General features: G+C 33.3%; 3 protein-coding genes across 4 annotated transcripts in view; 2 read left to right on the top strand and 1 right to left on the bottom strand.

Moving 5' to 3' along the window:
• LOC146403204 (uncharacterized) overlaps nucleotides 1–20,930 on the top strand; it is a 732,844-nt gene that overhangs the window by 196,812 nt on the left and 515,102 nt on the right. The window lies entirely within an intron of this gene.
• LOC100152670 (olfactory receptor 6C74-like) lies at nucleotides 214–1,152 on the top strand. Its single transcript, XM_001926070.4, has one exon. The coding sequence runs from the start codon at nucleotides 214–216 to the stop codon at nucleotides 1,150–1,152; it is 939 nt and encodes a 312-aa protein (XP_001926105.4).
• Nucleotides 12,042–12,977, bottom strand: LOC100157506 (olfactory receptor 6C6-like). Its single transcript, XM_021082116.2, has one exon. The coding sequence runs from the start codon at nucleotides 12,975–12,977 to the stop codon at nucleotides 12,042–12,044; it is 936 nt and encodes a 311-aa protein (XP_020937775.1).

Genomic DNA, 20,930 nt, shown 5'->3' on the forward strand with positions numbered 1-20,930 from the left:
ATGGCAGGGACCGAACCCGCAACCTCATGGTTCCTAGTTGGATTCGTTAACCACTGCGCCACAACGGAAACTCCATAATTTTATTTTAAATGTCACCTTGCTGACTTCTCCTTAAACAGTATTTATTCCTGTTATTTTCCCAATGAGATCACTGTTTTATTTCTTTCTCCTTTTTTTTTTTTTTCTCTATAGACGGGTAAGTAAAGGACATTAATGGGAAACCATACAAGAGTTACAGTGTTTATTCTAGCAGGTTTGACTGATGACACTCAATTGAAAGTTGTATTATTTATCTTCCTACTTCTCACCTACTTGCTAAGCATCACTGGAAATCTCGTTATCATCATACTCACCCGGGTGGATATTCACCTCAAGACCCCCATGTATTTTTTCCTTCGGAATTTTTCCTTCTTAGAAATTTCCTTTACTACTACAAGCATCCCTAAATGTCTTGTAATGATGGTAACTGGGGACAAAACCATTTCCTATAACAACTGTATTATTCAGCTGTTTTTTGTCTTCCTTTTTGGAGCATCTGAATTTTACTTGCTGGCAGCAATGTCCTATGACCGCTATGTTGCCATCTGTAAGCCCCTGCATTACACAGCCATCATGAACAGTAAAATCTGCATTCAGCTTATCTTGTGTTGTTGGCTTACTGGTTTTTTTATCATCTTTATACCTCTCCTCCTAGTTCTAAAGCTTGACTTTTGTGCTTCCAACATTGTTGACCACTTCCTGTGTGACCCAACTCCCCTCCTACAGATCTCCTGCTCAGACACACATCTCATTGAGACAGTGGCATTCATCTCAGCTGTGGTGACACTTGTGGTCACGTTAGCAGTAGTGATAATATCATATACCTATATTGTATTAACAATTCTAAAACTCCCCTCAAGTAATCAGAGGAAAAAAGCTTTTTCAACGTGTTCTTCTCATATGATTGTGATATCCCTTTCTTATGGCAGCTGCGTCTTCATGTATGTTAAACCTTCAGTCAAACAAAGAGTATCTTTTTACAAGGGAATTGCCCTACTCAATACCTCTGTTGCACCACTATTGAATCCTTTCATCTATAGTTTACGGAACCAACAAGTGAGAAAAGCCTTTATGAGTCTGATACACAGGATTGTTTCTTTCTCAAAAAAATGAATATGCTGTTCCTCTGTGTGTAAAGGAAATGAAGAAAGGAGCCTCTAATAATAACTATGTAATTGAATGTAGCTTCTATTTGTTGCTTCATTTCTTTAATATTCATCTTTCTTTTCACAGTTCATTTTCACAAAAATATTTATTCCAAAGAAGTTAATTTTCTTTACATTTTTCAAGAGGTGTTTTCTCATCTCATTTCTTTTTCCTCTGAATTTATGAAAGAAGTTGACCTAAGTATTTCAATGTCTTTTTCATCTATGATTATTAGCCAAGCATTAAAATATTTTTATTTAAATTATATATAACATACAATGTAAACATTATTACCATCCTTTATCTATACTTAGTTACAACCTACTTAAGACATTCATTTATGTGTTTTGTAATTTTACCAGTTTATTGGTACATACACTGTTTAATGAAATGGAAGAATAATGTGGCAGAGATTACCCACTAATGCTGATGGTCATATTAGAAAATGTTTCGCTTAAAAAATGATTGTTATGTTAAAACACTTTTTACAGAAACAGTTGTCTAGTTTCTCTTTGGAAATCAACTTTTACAAGTATTTCAATTTAGATGAAAAATACGTTGTCTTATTGGTTTAGTTTAAAAATTGATATTGAAATATAATAGTTATTTGGTGATTCCATACCCCAAAAACCTTCATTCACTAATTTGGGATACTGCTGAAACTTATTGGACACTTTCTAAATAACAGTAAATTAGGGCAATGATGCTGGCTCATTGTATTTATTCTTTTCAGATTTACATAAATATAGACATATAGTTATATAGCTATGATTCCTACCAGCAAAACCAAAACAGTAGAATAAACTAAACATTATCCTAAAGATTTTTAAACTAGGTCATTATCTGAATTTGACTCACTCAAACTGCTTTCTGTGTCATAACCAATATTTTAAAATATTAAAAAGAATAAGAATATATATGCAGATATATATCATGTTTCATGATATTTCCAGAAATATGTATGCATTAAGCTGTAATTTATTTTTAATTTTCTTTTGATTTTAACTGTGGGGTTTTGATTTGAGTAAGACATTGTTTTTTCCATTTGAATAAGACAGTTTTTTAAAATTTTATTGAAGGATAGTTGAACTATATTTTGTATAAGTTTCAGGTGTACAGAAGAGGAATCAATGATAAATATATATATTTATAAATGTACATGTGTATATATATATATGTATATGTATTTATCCATTCTTTTTCCCCATATAGGTTATGAAATAAAACATGTTTGAATAATACTATTTAATAAAGCAAAATAAAATATATCTTGGAAAAATTACTTATAGTTTGTAGTTTAATGAACAATTTTACAGATTTTTATACAACTTAATAAACTGCTCATAAAAAATATGAGTCATAAATATGATTTCAGTAAAATCATGGCTATTAAAATAATTGTTTACCTGTTATCATTTGTGTGCCTATCATTTGTGTGCCTATATTTTTCCAGTTAATGATCCTAGGGTACTTTTAACTTTCAGAAATTTTAAGAGCACAGAAAATGAAAAAAACACATGTAGCATATTGACACAATCCAATAGAAGTAAAACCTAAGGTTCTCTCAATACACTTTTTAGTTTTTATTCCGTTATGTGTCAACCTGGATGGCTTTGCATAAAAATACATACTCTCTGGATTAAAGCACTAATTTATCATTCAGGTATTATGAATGCTTTACTTATGTATTTTAAAATGTCTGTCTATAAATTTTGGAGATTAATCTCTTATGAATCGATTTTTTCTCCCATTCTGTGGGTTGCTTTTTCATTTTGTTTAGGTTTCCTTTGCTGTGCAGAAACTTTTAAGTTTGATTAGGTCCCATTTGTTTATTTTTCTTTTTACTGTCATTACTCTAAGTGGATCTGAGAAGATGTTGCTGTCGTTTATGTCAGAGAGTGTTTGGCCTATGTTTTCCTCTAAGAGTTTTATATTTTCTGGTCTTATATCTAGGTCTTTAATCCATTTTGAGTTTATTTTTGTGTATGGTGTTAGGGAGTGTTATAATTTCATTCTTTTCCATGTGGCTGTCCAGTTTTCCCAGCACCACTTATTGAATAAGCTGTCTTTTCTCCACTGTATATTCTTGCCTCCTTTGTCATAGATGAGTTGGCTGTAGGTGTGTGGGTTTAATTCTGGGCTTTCTATCTTGTTCCACTGATCTATGTTTCTATCTCTGTGCCAGTATCATACGGTTTTGATGACTACTGCTTTGTAGTATAGTCTGAAGTCAGGGAGCCTGATTCCTCCAGCTCCATTTTTCTTTTTCAGAATGTCTTTGGCTATTCTGGGTCTTGTGTGCTTCCAAACAAACTTTAAAATATTTTGATGGAGTTCTATGAAAAACATCCTTGGTAATTTGATAGGGATTGCATTGAATCTGTAGATTGCCTTGGGAAGTATAATCATTTTGATAAAATTGACTCTTCCAGTCCAAGAGCATATGTCTTTCCATCTATTTGTGTCATCTTTGATTTCTTTCACCAGTGTCCTATAGTTTTCAGAGTCCACGTCTTTTGTCTCTTTAGGTAGGTTTACACCTAGGTATTTTATTCTTTTGGATGTGATGGTAAATGGGATTGCTTCCCTAATTTCTCTTTCTGATCTTTCATTGTTAATATATAGAAATGCCATCGATTTCTATGTATTAATTTTGTATCCTGTGACTTTGCCAAATTCATGGATGAGCTCTAACAGTTTTCTGGTGTGTTTGGCCAAATTCATGGATGAGCTCTAACAGTTTTCTGGTATGGTCTTTAGGATTCTCTAGGTATAGTATCATGTCATCTGCAAATAGTGATAGTTTTATTTCTTCCTTTCCAATTTGGATTTCTTCTATTTCTTTTACTTCTCTGATTGCTGTAGCTAGGACTTCCAAAACTATGTTGACTAGTAGTGGCAAGAGCAGACATCCTTGTCTTATTCCTGATCTTAGTGGGAATTCTTTCAGCTTTTCACCATTGAGAATGATGTTAACTGTGGGTTTGTCATATATGGCCTTTATCATGTTGAGGTAGGTTCCCTATATGCCCACTTTCTGAAGGGTTTTTATCAGAAATGGGTGTTGGATTTTGTCAAAGGCTTTTTCTGCATCTATTGAGAGGATCATATGGTTTTTATTCTTCAGTTTGTTAATGTGTATCACACTGATTGATTTGCAGACATTCAAGAATCCTTGCATCTCTGGGATAAATCCCACTTGATCATGGTGTACAATCCTTTTAAAGTATTGTTGGATGTGGTTTGCTAGTATTTTGTTGAGGATTCTTGCATCGATGTTCATCAGTGATATTGGCCTGTAGTTTTCTTTTTTTGTGGTATCTTTGTCTGGTTTTGGTATCAGGGTGATGGTGGCCTCATAGAATGAGTTTGGGAGTATCCCTTCCTCTGCAAGTTTTTGGAGTAGTTTCAGCAGGACAGGTGTTAGCTCTTCTCTAAATGTTTGATAAAATTTATAAACACTTCCCATCACTCAAAACCAAAAAAACAACTCCATCAAAAAAAAAAATGGGAAGAAAATCTAAACAGACAGTTCTCCAAAGAAAACATACAGATGGCCAAAAAACACATGAAAAGATGTTCAGCATCACTCATTATGAGAGAAATGCAAATCAAAACCACTATGAGGTACCACCTTACACCAGCCAGAATGGCCATGATCAAAAATCTACAAACAATAAGTGCTGGAGAGGGTGTGGAGAAATAGGAACCATATTACACTGTTGGTGGGATTGTCAGTTGGTGCAACCACTGTGGAAAACAGTATGGAGATTCCTCAGTAAACTAAACAGAGAACTACCATTTGATCCAGCAATCCCACTCCTGGGCATCTATCCAGAGGAAATCATGACTCAAAAAAACACATGTACTCCAATGTTCATTTCAGCACTATTTGCAATAGCCAAGACATGGAAACAACCTAAATGTCCATCAACGGAGGAATGGTTCAAGAAGCTGTGGTACATATACACAATGGAATATTACCCAGCCATTAAAAAGAACAAAATACCAGCATTTTTAGCAACATGGATGGACCTAAAAACTATCGTGCTAACTGAAGTCAGTCAGACAATGAGACACCAACATCAAGTGCTATCACTGACATGTGGAATCTGAAAAAAAGGACACAATGAACTTCTTTGCGGAACAGATACTGACCCACAGACTTTGAAAACCTTATGGTTTCCAAAGGAGATAGTTTAGGGGGTTGAGAGATGCACTGGTGGTGTGGGATGGAAATCCTATAAAATTGGATTGTGATGATCGTTGTACATCTATAAATGTAATAAATTCATTGAGTAATAAAAAAAGAACAAAAAATAAATAAATAAAATGTCTGTCATCTACTAATTTACCAACGAGGATGTTCTGTAACCTAAGATGTCCCCATTCTCACTTTGTCCCACTCCCAGGCAAGTTAAAATTACATCATCTGTCTTCCCTGTTATCTCAGTTTGCCTATGAAAATTTACTTTACATTATATCTGTTAAAACCACTACATTGACCACTTTATCCTGAAACCCCAAATAGTTTACTACTGCTGCAATTTTTGGTTTGTTTTTTATTAAATTGGGCCTCTAACAAGTAGCACAACTTTTAGATACAGGTACAACTTATTTCCTGAGTGAGCTTCACCTAAAATGCTTTCAGTTTTTTGCTCTAGTAAAGTAAAAAGAATAAAAAATATATTAAAATAAGATCTTAATTTTGTTGACTACCACCTAAATTACCAACACTTGTAGGTGTTTTGAATAAATCATGTAATTATGGAAATAACAGTATAATATAATTATTATTAGTGTCATACATAACAGCAAAAGATAGTTCCATGAGACTAAGTTCAATTTGAAAGATACAAACTAAAAATAGTGAGTATTTAAACCCAGGAATGCTTCATGTTTGTTATTCCAATAGGAAAGCTTGATGTCTTTACACATTTATCTGAAGCCTATTCTCCAGACACTGCTTAGAAGTTTAGTAGAGGACATTTATTTTCTTTATATTTTGAGAATGTACACTGAAATACATTAATTATATTCCATTTACCCAGCTTGCAACAATCCTTACCTAAACTTTCCTGCTTTTCAGCTTTTAATAGCTTCTTGCCTCAAAATCAGTTAACTTGTCCTGATCCCTCTAAGTTCTTAATTTAAATATCTCCTTTCTTAAGAACATTGTATGTCTTTTCCAAGCACAGTCACTCAATTCTCTGGGAAAATTCACCACTGATATGTTGTCTTTGGAGTAAATAAATGGCTTCTATCCTATAAAGATCATTGTAACTTGACAATTATCTGCCCCCAAATTTAGCTGTTTTGAGTTAGCTTTTCCAAAATAAATTCTTTTTTCTTTTTACCTTTTTGTCTGTCTGTCTGTCTATCTAGGGCTGCACCTGCAGCATATGGAAAGTCCCAGGCTAGGGGTCAAATCAGAGCTAAACCATAGCCAAAGCAATGGGATCTGAGCCACCCCTGTGACTTACATCACAGCTGAAGGCAATACCAGATCCTTAATCCAGTGAGTGAGGCCAGGGATAGAACTTGCATCCTCATGGATACCAGTCAGGTTTGTTACAGCTCAGCCATGATGGTAACTCCCCCAAAATAAATTCTAGTAGATATGTTCTACTTTATCTGATTATGGTGATAGTGTTGTTTTTGTTCATTCATCAAATTAGTCTTCCTGAAGCTAAATAAAATGCCTATGATTAGAAGGCTCTTATTTGTTACTCAAAATAAAACTATGGATACTACCATGCTTTTTCTCAAGAAGTTTCTCAACTTATGATCAATTAAAAATGACGTAAAATTCTTTCTCCTTCAATTAAAAATTTTATTTGTGAATTTCTTATTTGAAAGACAATATTGATATTTTATTAAGGTGGAAATAATTTAAGGTTAAATCCTATTAGCATTAATAAATGATTAGAGTCTCTAAAAGGCACAGATAATCCATGCAAAAAGTAAGTCATAGGCAATAATCTGTTTTCTTCTGAATTTCACAAATGTATTTTCCTACAATTTAGAATGTATTTTTCATGTTTAAGGCTCTCTTTTTCAATATGGTATAATCACTATATTCAAATTTTTTTAAAAATCACTTCATTTTTTATTAATGGGTTATAATTTGAAATTTATAGTTGCAGATACTCTCTTTTCTCATTTAATTTACTAAGATTAAGTTATTTATGTTATTAATTGTGAAAAGTTGAATTAAACTTTTGATTGTGATCAAACTACTTGATATATTCTTTTCCTGGCAATCTGAATTTGAAAATCATTTGCCTATGTTTAACTCTTATTGCCACCATCACATTTTTATTTTACATTCTATCCTCGACTCTTTTATTGGTTTGCTGCTCACCAACTCAGTAACCTTTCCCTCTCAGAATCTACCTTTGTAAATTAATGAATCATCTTTTTAATGTCATTGTAATGAATATCAATAATATATAGAATGATTGATCACTGCCTTCTTAATATAATTTATTTGCCCTGGTTAAATGAGCCATTATTATGTGTGTTTCTCTGATCATAGAGTAGTTCTTATTTCTTTTGCTGGTTCCTCCTGTGACTGATTCCTAACTTATAGGATTTCCAGTACTCTAGGGTTCCATCTAAATGTCTTTATTCTCTTTTATACTCCACTGATTTTCTATAATGATGGATCACGTCTTACTAGAGACACATGCAGAGAGAGAAAGGGATAGAGAGAAACAACTGAAAATTTTCCAGAAGGATTGACAAATGCCAAAATATATGTTGAAGAAGCTCAGAGAACATAAGCAGGGGGACAATAAGGTACATCAGTTTAAAATTGATGAAGAACCAAGGCAAAAATGTTGAAGGCATTCAAGTGAAAAAAACGTATTACATACAGATGATCAAGAATAATATTTAAGCCTGGGTTCTCATCAGAAGCAATACAAGCCAAGACAATTGAGCGATAACCTAGAGTTGCACATACAAAAATGACGAGAAAGAAAAGGTTTCTCAGGCTAAAACTGAGGGACTGCATTGTCAACAAACCTACCCGACAAGAAATGATTTCCTATGGACGAAAACAAAATAACATAACTAAAAAAAATTTAAATGTTCTCAAAGAAATGAAGAGCTTCAAAATTGGAATAAAACAAGGTAAAATATAATACTTAATTGCTCCGAAATATATGTGACTAATACAGCAATGATAATATATCAAATGTCTACAGGAAATTGAAATATTTGGCAAAATGTCAAAAGGGATGGGGGGATGGACTGGGACTATATGGTTATAATTTCCCTCTCCCTCATTTGAACTGGGAGAATATTTTGAGGTAGACACAGATTATTTCGAAATATATATTCTAGACCACTGAACAAAACAAAAAGTTTTTAAATTCCTCACATATTGGCAAATTAGAAAACATTCTTTAAAATATACTATTAGGGTGTAAGTTTCAAGGGTACATTAAAAATTTATGGACATTGAATCCATAGTGATATAAATAAATATGAGAGAAGAAAGAAATCTTCCTTACTAATGAAGTCTGCGTGATAATGGCAAATACTTCTTCCAGAAATGGGGACTTATTTATCCCTCTCTCCTCCTTTGATATGGATTATCTTAGTGATTCACTTCCAAGAAAAAAGTATAAACAGGAAAAAAATAGCCTTTTTTTTTTTAAACTGGAAAACCTTTCCTTAAACAATTTATCAAGGAAACTGTAAACTTCTTTGTGTTGTTTTGTTTTTCACAAGAAAGGGTATTTTAAGGGTTGCATCGAGAAATGAATTGCAAATTAAAATTTTCCCATTTAGTAACCACTCACAGTGAGCCCAGAGGATGTTATAACAGCATTTATATTCTATACTTTGTTCATGTTTATGTGTGCTAGGCACTATTCTAAGTGACATAAAAACAAACAGTGATCTCAGTAATTTTGTCACTCATTCTTCTTACACAGATGACGAAAAAGAGGTGTAGAGAGTTTAACAATTTTTCCCATAATTCTAGTGGTTTTTAACTTACAAATTAAAGATGACTCCACATGTAGTTTTCTTAGCAAAACACACTGTCCTATCTAATCTATTTAAATTCCTCATGATTTTTTTTTTTTTGCTGATCCCAATTATTAAAAAATGAAACAAAATGAGTTTCGTTTGGGTTATCAAGGAAGATGACATTCCAGGTCCTAGTCCACAGCTACACTTAGTGAGGAAAAAACTGAGAGTGTTAAAATGATAATTAGTTCCTAATAAATGAGAGAACAAGATGAGTCTTCCAAAGGAAAAACAAACAAACAAACAAATAAAAACACATTAAAGCCAACCAATGGCTGAAAGGGAACCTGAATAAAGGCAAGAAAATTTAATTAAAACGTTTCACACAAATCCTTCTCCATTTTCTCTTGTGCCAATATCCTGAGGTATTTTCTTGAGGAAATACAGTAAAAAGAAATTTTCTGAGGACATGAGGGAAAAAAAATTACTTTTAATTCAGATAAAATTCATGTAACAAACATTTCACCTAAATGGTGAAATATTTAAAATACTATTTAAAATAGTTTTAGTATATTTACCATGTTGTGCAAGCATCACTATTATATAATTCCAAAGCATATTCATCATCAAGAAGAAATCTCACCTCCTTAAATAGCAATTCCCTTCCCTCTCCACAACCCTGGACAACCACTAATCTGCTTTCTGTTTCTATAGACTTGTCTATTCGAGACATTACACATAAGTGGAATCACACAGTATGTGGACTTTTGTGTCTGACTTTCTTCACCAGAAAAATGTTTTCAGGGATCATCCATGCAGTAACATGAATCTATACTTTTTTCCTTTGTCTGGCCAAATAATGTCTCATTGTACATATATACCACCTTTTGTTTATCTGTTCATCCCTTAAAGGATATTTGAGATGTGTCTACCTTTCAGCTATCATACCTGGTTCTTCTATGAATATTTGCATACAAGTTTTTGTGGAAATATGTTTTCAACTCCTAGAAATAGAATTTCTTATTTGTATGGTAACTCAATATTTAACTTTTTAAGGAAGTGCCAAACTGTCTTATAAATAGCTACACCACTTTACAGTCCCACCAGCAATTCTGTACATCATCAACACTTTTTATTTTATATGTATATCTTCACAGCTATGAAGTGGTATGTCATTGTGGTTTAGATTTGTGTTTTTTTAATGACTACCAGTCTTGGGTTTGGTAGCTTTTTTCTTTTTCTTTTTTTTTTTTAGATTTTGTTGAGGTAGAGTTGATTATAATGTTGTAGTTTTTAGTAGGTTTTTTTTTTAAGAGCTTATTACAAAGCAAACTCTCTGTGGATAGAGGCTTTCAGATATGAATATAATAAAGTTGACCTACTTTCCATGAAAAGCAGCTGGAAAATAGTGTTGGCTTAAAAATTGCAAAGTGAATCAGAACACAAACCTGAACTTAAATTATTTCTAATAGGGCCACATGGATAATAGTTATACCATCAAATGTCTTAGGGATTTTTTAAATTTGCATTTCTCTTATGTCATGTTATGTCCAATATGGAAACCTATATATTTTAGGGATTTCTTTGTAGATTTTTTTTTAATTGGACAGGATAACAATAAATCTCTTAAAAGGTATTAAAATACAAGTGAGTTTGTTCAGGAGTAAGCAGAGGAGAAGTCCCCAAAAGACCCAACTTTAAAAAAAAAAACAAAAAAATTGATTTCATTAATACCAGATATGCAAGTGTTTAGTAGTTCCCCCACTTTATTCTCCAAAATATCTCCAGAACCAGCTACCTGAGCTTAGCATACATGTCCACTATCGCATTTTACCTCTCAAGTAACTCAATGAATTTATAAGACTAGCTCTCCATGCTGTTTTCCTAACTCCAGCATCTAAAAACCTGTCCTCAATACAGTTAACACAGCAATCTTTCTAAAATAAAAATCTGGTCACAGAGATTCTTAGATTCAAATGAAAGCTCTCAATGAACCACCTGCCTCATAATCACCTACAGACCATAATTCTCCACTGTACTCCAGGCAAGATGAGAATAGTTTTTATGGATGAGAATATGGACTTTGCATTTAAAAAGCTAACCTGGTGGGTGATTCCTATTCATTCCATTTTTCAGGACTTTACACCTACCAGATAAAGTCAAGTATAATTTAGTCCATATACCTGTTTGTGATTTGAAGCCCCCCTTTTTTTTTTCTTTCCTTTTTAACTGTTGTCTCCACTAAGGCAACCATTGCCTCCAGGTCTTGAGAGTTCTAGATCAGATAGATGTAGATCTAGAGTCACCTTATACAGAGAGTCTCATATCATTCTGAAAGTAACCTTTTAAATTATTATACATGGCACCTATATTGTAACTAGAGAAACTTAGCAACAAAGATTATGAGAAGCTTGATTTGTCTTGTTTTAGGCTCACACATAGGTCTTGTTTTAAATCTTGGATGATTGGTCCAAAGGCTATTCTCAGAATTATCAGGCTTGTGATATTGGCCAGTGGCATATGAAGTACTTCCCAGAGCCCCAGTTATAGTACATGATGTTATACTCATGTCTATATAATTTTCTTATGATTAATTTGTGATTAAAATATGTTTCTTCTAGAAGTCAGTCCAATGTTTTGTAGAATAAATGATAAATAACGTCTCTGATGATAACTTGAAGAAAAAAAAAACTCTTATTGTAAAAAGTAAAGAATACTAATTATAAACATCAATAGAAAGAAAAGGTGTATTGTGCTGAAAGACTTAGTTAAAATTTTATAAGACTGAGTAATTGAAGGACAGATTAAGGAAACTAAAGAATGAATAACAACTTTTCATTTATATTTTCTCCAAGGTTTTATAATAATAAATCTTACTGAAACAGAACGGAGATCTTTTGGACTGTATCCTTGAAGGCTTGTTTCACTTGCTGGTTCCTTAGAGTGTAAATGAAGGGATTTAATAAAGGGGCAACTGAGGTATAGATAACAGCTACTCCTTTGGATAAAGTCACCCTTTCCTTTGCTGATGGCTTCACGTAAATAAAGATACAGCTGCCATAAGTAAGGGAGACTACAATCATGTGAGAAGAACAAGTGGAGAAAGCCTTTGACCTTTTTTGAGCAGAGGGAATTTTTAGAATGGTCTTGATAATATATGTGTAGGAAAAAATCACTGACAGCAACGTGACCATGAGTGTTATAGCAGCTGAGGCAAATGAAATCAATTCAATGATATGAGTGTCTGTGCAAGAAATCTGCAGCACAGGGGAAGTGTCACATATGAAATGATCAATTACTTTGGAAGCACAGAATTCCAGTTTCAATCCCAAGACCAGTGGTGGAAAGGTAATCAGAAAGCCAGCTGCCCATGAACTGAGTACAAGTTGATAGCACACTTTTTTGCTCATAATGATTGGGTAATGTAGGGGTTTGCAGATTGCTACATATTGATCAAAAGACATGGCAGCTAGCAGGTAAAATTCTGTAACACCTAATAAGAAAAAGAAGAATAACTGAGATGCACAACCATTGTAGGTAATTATTTTGTTTTTAGTTATGATGCTTATTAAGAATCTGGGAATGCAGACTGTGGTTAATGAAACTTCCAAGAAGGACAAGTTTTGGAGGAAAAAATACATGGGAGTCTTGAGGCGGGGATCCAGCAAGATAAGAAGGATGATGGATAAGTTCCCCATCACACTCAACATATAGTTTAGAAAGAGAAATATAAAAATCACAGTTTGTAACTGTGGGTCATCAGTCAGTCCTAGGAGAATGAACTCTATTTCTCTTGACTGGTTCTTCATTTCAGTTTTGAGTCCTATTAAATAGACGTAAAGAAACAACTAAAAAAGCTGATGTAACAGGACTTCGTAAGAACTACAGACATAGAAAAAAAAAACATACTCAGAAATGTAAATAAGTTTAAATGGTTGATCAATTTCACAAGACAAAGGATACCTAAAACTATATCACAGATTAACCTAAACATCGTCTATTTTGCTGCTCTATTTAAGCCACAGTTACATTTCTAACTATACTAAATTCTTTCTCCCCATTTCAACTTGAAAGACAATTCGAATTTTAGTTGACCATTTCCAAATGAGCTAGTTCCTCTTTACATATTCTAAATAAAGAGAACAAAAGTATTACTTGAAATGTCTTTTCTATGTGTATTTCCTAAATTTCCAAAAACGTTTTTATATCTATTAAATTATGCCAGTGTCAATTTGAAATGTTAATTTTAAAAATCCTTAGCTCATCAAAAGAGTTTTTAGATATATGAAGCTAGTGAAAATAATAACAGTTACATATATTCTCTATGACTGAAATACTCTAATTGATAGCATTAATTACTTATCCTAGTGATAACTGTCCATTTTTCTTTATTTTATTTCATTTAATTATCATCTCTCTCTTTGTTCTCTATACATTAATCTACTCGTAATCAATTGCATTTTATCAAGAAGTATTGAATATTGCCTCTATATACAAGTAGGAAAATACATGACATTTCAAAAGTCAGTGGAAAGTAACTGACTTATACTTACAAAATTGTTTTTATTTATGATATAGATATTTATTCCAAATTATGAGTAACTTACCGTATCCAGGATACAATGATACGATTTTTTTCCTCTGTGGGAATGTGATAGAAACAATGAGTCAAAATACTTATGAATATTTGTCCTTTTATAAAATACTCAATTCTTTCAAGAGGAAATGTAATTCTAGTGCTTTTCTGTTGAGTGTTCTAAACAGACATGAAAACAGAAAATATATTCATCCACTAATATCTTCCACTTTTACTTATACTCATTAAAATTATGAGACCCAAATATTAAGTATAATTAAATTTGAATCATCTTTTAGATCAAATAATATTCATTTTCTTTTTTAAGACTTATGCTTAAGCAAAGAAAAATATAAAATTTCTAACTGAAATGAAATGCAACGCTCTAAATGAAAAGATACTATAGGAAATCTTTAAGATGAAAGGAACCCAAATTTATAAAAAAGAATTATTGATTCCAATTGTACATTAGCAGAAGGTAGAGTTTTTATCATTTCACTCATAAGAGACGCAGGGGATTAATTGAAATTAAAAGAGAAAAGAAAAAAGAAATGCACTCTGGAGACTGCTTTCAGGAAAGACATACCAATTAAAAATTTTTTTAAGTAAAGAAAGGACAAGGAAAAGAACAGAAAACAGAAAGAAAACCCAGTGAGTTGCTTTGCATTTAAAACTGGAAGGACCTTCTCCCAAAAGCGAACTAGAAATGCTTTAAAATTAAAATACTTGATGCCAATAAGAATTTCAGATATTCCAGTTCCATGGCATGATATGGCCAGTTCTACTGGTGAGAAAGTTTATCCCAAACAGGAACCTCTGTCACGTTTCCAATAGGCAGTAACTTAGAATTTCATTAACTTGAATGTGACCCACCGCCAAAACTGAGTGGGCAGTATGAAATGGTTACCTGTTTACTTTTTTTGAAACTATGTGAAACATAAATGAAGAATACACAACAAATAAACAAGGAACATTAATTTCTGAGCCACTGATCTCCATTTGCTACTCAATCTAATAAGAGTGTGTATTTACAACAAAAAAGAATATTCTATGGAGAAATGTCTATTTAGATCTTCTGTCCATTTTTCAGTTTGGTTGTTTGGTTTTTGTTGTTGTTGAGTTGTATGAGTTGTTTGTATATTTTGGAGACTAGGCACTTGTCAGTTGCATAATGTGCAAAGATTTTCTCCCATTCTGAGGGTAATTTATTTATTTATTTATTTTTAATGGTTTCCTTTGCTGTGCAAAAGCTTTTGAGTTTGATTAGGGCCCATTGGTTTATTTTTGTTTTTATTGTCTTTATTCTAGGAGGTGGATCAAACAAGATGTCGCTGTGATTTAATCAAAGAGTGTTCTGTTTATGTTTCCCTCTAGGAATTTTAAAGTATCTGGCCTTATGTTTAGTCTTCAATCTGTTTTGAGCTTATTCCATTGTATTTATTTGATGTGCAATTTAAAAAAAAAAATGTCACTTAAGATGATGACCATTCCTCCAGAGATGTTTCACTTTTGATTTTGCTAGGTACCACATGCCCTTAGTAATTCAGGATAATCTCAGTCCAGTGCACACACACACACTGTGATGATTGAAGCTGAACTACCTAGTCTTGTAAGAATCTGCCTACCAGAGATTCTCAACCTAAAGCTAGAGGTGATCCCCCAGTCACTCAGAGGTGCCCTATCCCTGACTCTCTGGACCCAGGCACCCATCAAAAACACTGACCCTCCCTTCATTTCTCAGTCGTCACCTCTGAATCAGTAATTCCCTCAGGGAAAAGGAGACACAGAGGCCAAATTTATTTTCCTGGATCTCCAGTCTCTGTATTCTGCCCTCATAATCTCCCCTATCTTGTTATCTCTCCAATTAATATAAAGTACATGATTTTCATATTCCCATTCCTTCTGTTTGCCTAGTGAGGGTTGACATATATTCAAAGTTATCTGAAATTACATTCCTTCACAATGATGTTAATGACATTTTCCTAAAAATAGAGGGTTAAACCCATTTTCACATATTTCATGCACTGTGAAGTTAAGCCAGTTTTATATAGATAGGTTACTCTTTATAGTTTCATGGGAATATATATATATATTTTTTGGGGGGGTCTTTTTGCCATTTTTTGGGCCGCTTCCGTGGCATATGGAGGTTCCTAGGCCAGGGGTCAAATCGGAGCTGTAGCTACCAGCCTGCCCCAGAGCCACAGCAACGCGGGATCCAAGCTGCGTCTGCCACCTACACCGCAGCTCACAGCAATGCCAGATCCTTAACCCACTGAGCAAGGCCAGGGATTGAACCCACAATCTCATGGTTCCTAGTCAGATTTGTTAACTACTGAGCCACGATGGGAACTCCTCATGGGAATATTTTTATATATTGCAGGTACGAATCATTCTGCTGCAAATACTGCCTCTCAGTCTGGGACTTTGTTGCTTACATTTTCAATTTTTTCTGATGTTTTTGAAAAATTACCTCTCAGTAATTTCTCTGCCTTAAATGCCTTTAAATTCCAAATTTTAAATAATTATTTTGCTGTGTATACAATTTTAATTTGATGATTATTGATCTTTCTATATTTTTAAGATACTATTAAATTATCTTCGTATAGAAAATTACCATATGCCTCTAATCTACTTTTACTTTCTGACTGCCCTTCAAATCTTTTCTTTTTTACCTTTGCAGCTTCAGCATTTCATTGTGATTTATCTACTCATGGATTTTTTATTTACATTGCCAATATTTATTTGATTTCCTAAAGATGCAAGTTGCTTCTTTTATTACTTGAGGACAGTGAGCAACCAATATCTTGTACTGAAAAATTTCCCTATATTAGATATTTATTTTATACTTCTGGATATCCAAACATATGTTAGAATATTTCATTATATGTACAGTGTTTTGTGAACTCTTTCATATTTATATGATCTTGCCTTTTCCCAATATTCAAAATAATTTTTGGGATGATGTTGAGCTATTATATCAACAGGAAAATCAATTCTTGGTTTAATCTATATACAAAATTGTATTTCAATTGCTTTTCTTTTCATTTGAATAAGTCTATTTTTTCCAAAACCTTTTATTTTTCTTTTTCTTCTTCTTCTTATTAAAGTATAGTGTATTTACTAGCCAAGACACAGAAACAACATAAATGTCCATCAACATATGAATGGATTAAGAAGATGTGGTACATATATACAATGGAATATTACTCAACCACAAAAAGACAAACTAATGCCATTTGCAGCAACATGGATGGATCTCTAGAAACACTCATGCTAATTAAATAAGCCAAAATCTTTTCTTCACTATTCTCTTATCCCTATATGAAATTGCCTTACTCTATGTTAATTCTTTATGTGATTACATATGATTTTATAGATATTTGTGATTTTCCTTTTATTTTTATGGATCCAGTTGGTAGTTTATTGCTGCTGCTTAAGATCACTTATATTGACCTGCTATGCACATATTGAGTTATTTTACTCCAAGTACAATATTTAGAAAGGTATTTGTGTGTCTATTTGAGTTCTTTTAGGAGGATTGGCACTTGCTGCTGCAGATATTTGAGTGCTAATCATTAGACCCCTGTTAAATAAACTTTGATTGGTGGTTATCAAATTTTGGGGGTGTATTCAGTCTACTTCCACATATGTCTAAGGGTAGGGATGAGAATAGAAATTCTAAAGGAAGGTATATATATATACACATATATACACATATATACATATGTATATATGTGTATATCTAAGGTCAAGGGAGCAAGTGGCCACATCTATCTCTCTTTGGAAAGGATGTTATAATTTTTATTCAGGTTTTGATGAAGATGGCTTTCTCTACTTCCCACTCAATATATCTACATGCAACTCAATTAACTACTGCGTATGCAACCCACATGTGCTTTGTTACCCATTTTATGAAGTCCAGTAAAATCCAATTCCTGGTCCAACACTTGTTTCCTCTCTCATTCCCCTGATGATGATCTATTTCAAAACTCATTCACTCTATCTAAATAGTGCAGATTTCACTCACCTCCCACCAGCTCAGCCATTCACATTTTTAATTTCCTTTTTAATTTATTACAGAGTTTTTAGGGTTTTTGTATCAGGAAGATTTTGTTTAAGACATCTGACTGCCATATTTTAGAAAGTGAAAGCTTTTCTCCTTCCATGTGTTCCTAAGGCTGGAGTTTTATTAATATTATTGACACTCTCATTATGTATATAATGCCATTTCTTTTACTGAGCAGTGTATTCATTTTCTTAATCACAAATTTTGAAAAACATGGAGGGCTTAAAACTGTGAAAATTTATTCTTTCACGGCTCACTGCCCAGTGTGTGATATGAGGTTCACTGGACCAAAACCAAGGAGTTATCAGGGCTGTATTCCCTCCTGAGGCACCAGGGAGGCTCCACTTCTTATCTCTTCCTGCTTCTGGGGGCTGCTGACTTCCGCTGGCTTGTGGTCACATTCATTACCCAGCTGCTGCCTCTGTGTTCACATTGCCCTCTTCTGTCAGTGTCAGATATCCCTCTGCTTCTGTTTTATAAGGACACTTGTAATTGCATTTAAATTCCACCTGGATAATCCAAACAAGTCTCCCCATTTTAAGATCTTTAATTTATTCACATCTGCAAAGAGCTGTTTTGGATATCAGATAACATTTATAGGTTCTAGGGATTAGGTCCTATTATTTTGGGGGACCATTTTTAGCCTACCTCTAATATTACATTGTTATATTATGCCCTGACTCACAGATTTACTATTGTCATTATTCTTATCTTAATTAGCATGATAAGAATTAGTTGATTAATACGGAGGCTTAGATTATAGCCAGAGGTAAAGTTAAGATGCTTATGATGATTTCCTGTGGAAATCAACTTTCAAAAAAATAATATATCCTGATTGATAGCATCAGATTTGTTTTATTTAATTCTCCAAGTTTCTTTCCTTATCTTTATAGTCCTTAGGGAGTGTGATAATTAAATTGACAAATGATGGTATGTTTGGATACTGGTAAATGCTAAACATATACAAATATCTCACCAAAACTAAGCATACCTCTATACTAGAAAAATACTCTTAGTCTCACCTTTTAGCCAACTATGAAATAAATGCTGGAATGATCAATTAACTTCACAGTTATAGTAGAAGTACAATGTTTCAATCTGGGATTGGAAGGATTTCCACAGAGACTATCAGTGAGTGTTATACTGATTCATATCTTTTGAAAAATAATAGTTATTTGGTGGCATTTATTGATTTCTTTCTAATTGTGAAACTAGACAAATGCATTACTGTGATAAAGCAGAGAAGTTGCCAATAGGGTTAGAGGAAATTCCTTTTTGGCTGAATCTGCTGCCTAGTGAATCAGACATGAAACACTGCAAAATGTATATAACAAAACAGTAACAGAATCATATTTATAAAGGACCAACTGTTGTTTACCAGTGGATAAATAGAAGGGAATGGAATGAGATAGGAGTATGAGATTAAAAGATAAAATCTACTATGTACAAAAAAATAATAAGGGTATATTGAATATATCAGGGAAATGTATCCATTATTTTGGAATATCTTTAAAGGGAGTATGTCTTTATAATATTGAATCACTGAGTTGTACACTTGCCTATAATATAATATTATAAATCTATAGCAATAATGAATCAATCAGTTAATTAAAAACAAAACAAAAGGAGTTCCCCTCATAGCTCAGCAGTAATGAACCCAATTAGTATCCATGAGCACATGGATTTGAGCCCTGGCCTCACTCAGTGGGTTAAGGATTCAGCACTGCTGTGGCTGTGGTGTAGACTGGAAGCTAGAACTTGGATTTGACTCCTAGTGTGGGGGTCAATGCTGCTAGCACAGCCCTAAAAAAAAAAAAAAAAAAAAAAAGAGAGAGAGAGAAAAGAAAACATTTCACCAATCATATTAATATCTAACATAGTTCTTTTTTAATTCCAACAAAGAAAAAAATCAATGTTAAAGATGATCTTTAAAATTTAGAATATCTCCATTACAAGAAATTGTGTACAAAATTAGTAGAGAATACTAATAGTTATTTAAAACCTGATACCTAATACAAAAGATTAAAGTATATTGACTTTGAATATGAATCTATTTTAATCAAATACATTCTTTATTAGAGTTTACAAGTGTGTCATGAAAAGGAGTAGATCATTGAAATAATTTTGGGAAGATGTTGGCATAGGGAGCACCAGGTATCTGTCTCATCACCTACACAACAATAATAGCACTAGCAGAATCTGTGTCTTGTGATCAGTTTAACACTCTAAGGCTTACAATTTCCGGGGGAAGACTGGAATGAAAAATTGCTCTTAATTTCTGTAATTTTTGCTTTTAGCACAGTAACAGCTGCCCATCCCACACCTCCCCACCCATGGCAGGCAGCTATACACATGTTCTTGGTGCAGCTTGCACATGGCTTTCAGGAGCCGAGATGGGCAGAAGATTGTGTTCTTCAGATATTAAGGGTCTGTATTCTGATACCTGGCTTTGGCTTCTAATCACAGAGGTGCAGATAAAAGATGGCTATTGATGTTATATGTCCCCTTGGTTTTTTTGTTTGTTTGTTTGTTTTTCAGGACTTTTGTTAACTAAAAACTTTTATTTTTTAATTTTTTAAATGATTTTTTTTCCATATGGCTGGTTTACAGTGTTCTGTTGTAAGCTCTTTCTCTTTGACCGAATGACTTTCCCCTCTCCCCTTTGTATGCCAAGAATATTCTAAATTAAAATTCATATAAAGGAATATTTAGAAAGCAACTGTGCTTACCCAAGGAAAGGCACAGGCTAGAAGACAACTGAGAAGACCTCATGGTTATACTCAGAAAAAAAAAAAAAAAAAAGGAGTTCCTGTTGTGGGGCAGTGTAAACGAATCTGACTAGTATTACTATCAGGTATCAAATGCGGCTTTGATACCTGGGCTTATGCAGTGGCTCGGGTCCTGCATTGCTGTGGCTATGGTGTAGACCTGCAGCTATAGCTCCGATTCAACTCCTAGCCCCCTAGCCTAGGAACCTCCATATGCTACCCTAAAGAGCAAAAAATAAAAAAGCAAAGGAAAGTTTATACTCAGCCTGATACTTGGCACAGAGGATGCCCACAACAATCTAAACAAAACAAAAACAGAAAACAATAACAAAAAAACCAGCAGCTCTTGAGC

Source organism: Sus scrofa, chromosome 5, assembly GCF_054392235.1.
Source record: "Sus scrofa isolate SSC_HxYL_T2T_F1_AM1 chromosome 5, Sscrofa_HxYL_maternal_Yorkshire_Landrace_v2.0, whole genome shotgun sequence".
NCBI lineage: Eukaryota > Metazoa > Chordata > Mammalia > Artiodactyla > Suidae > Sus > Sus scrofa.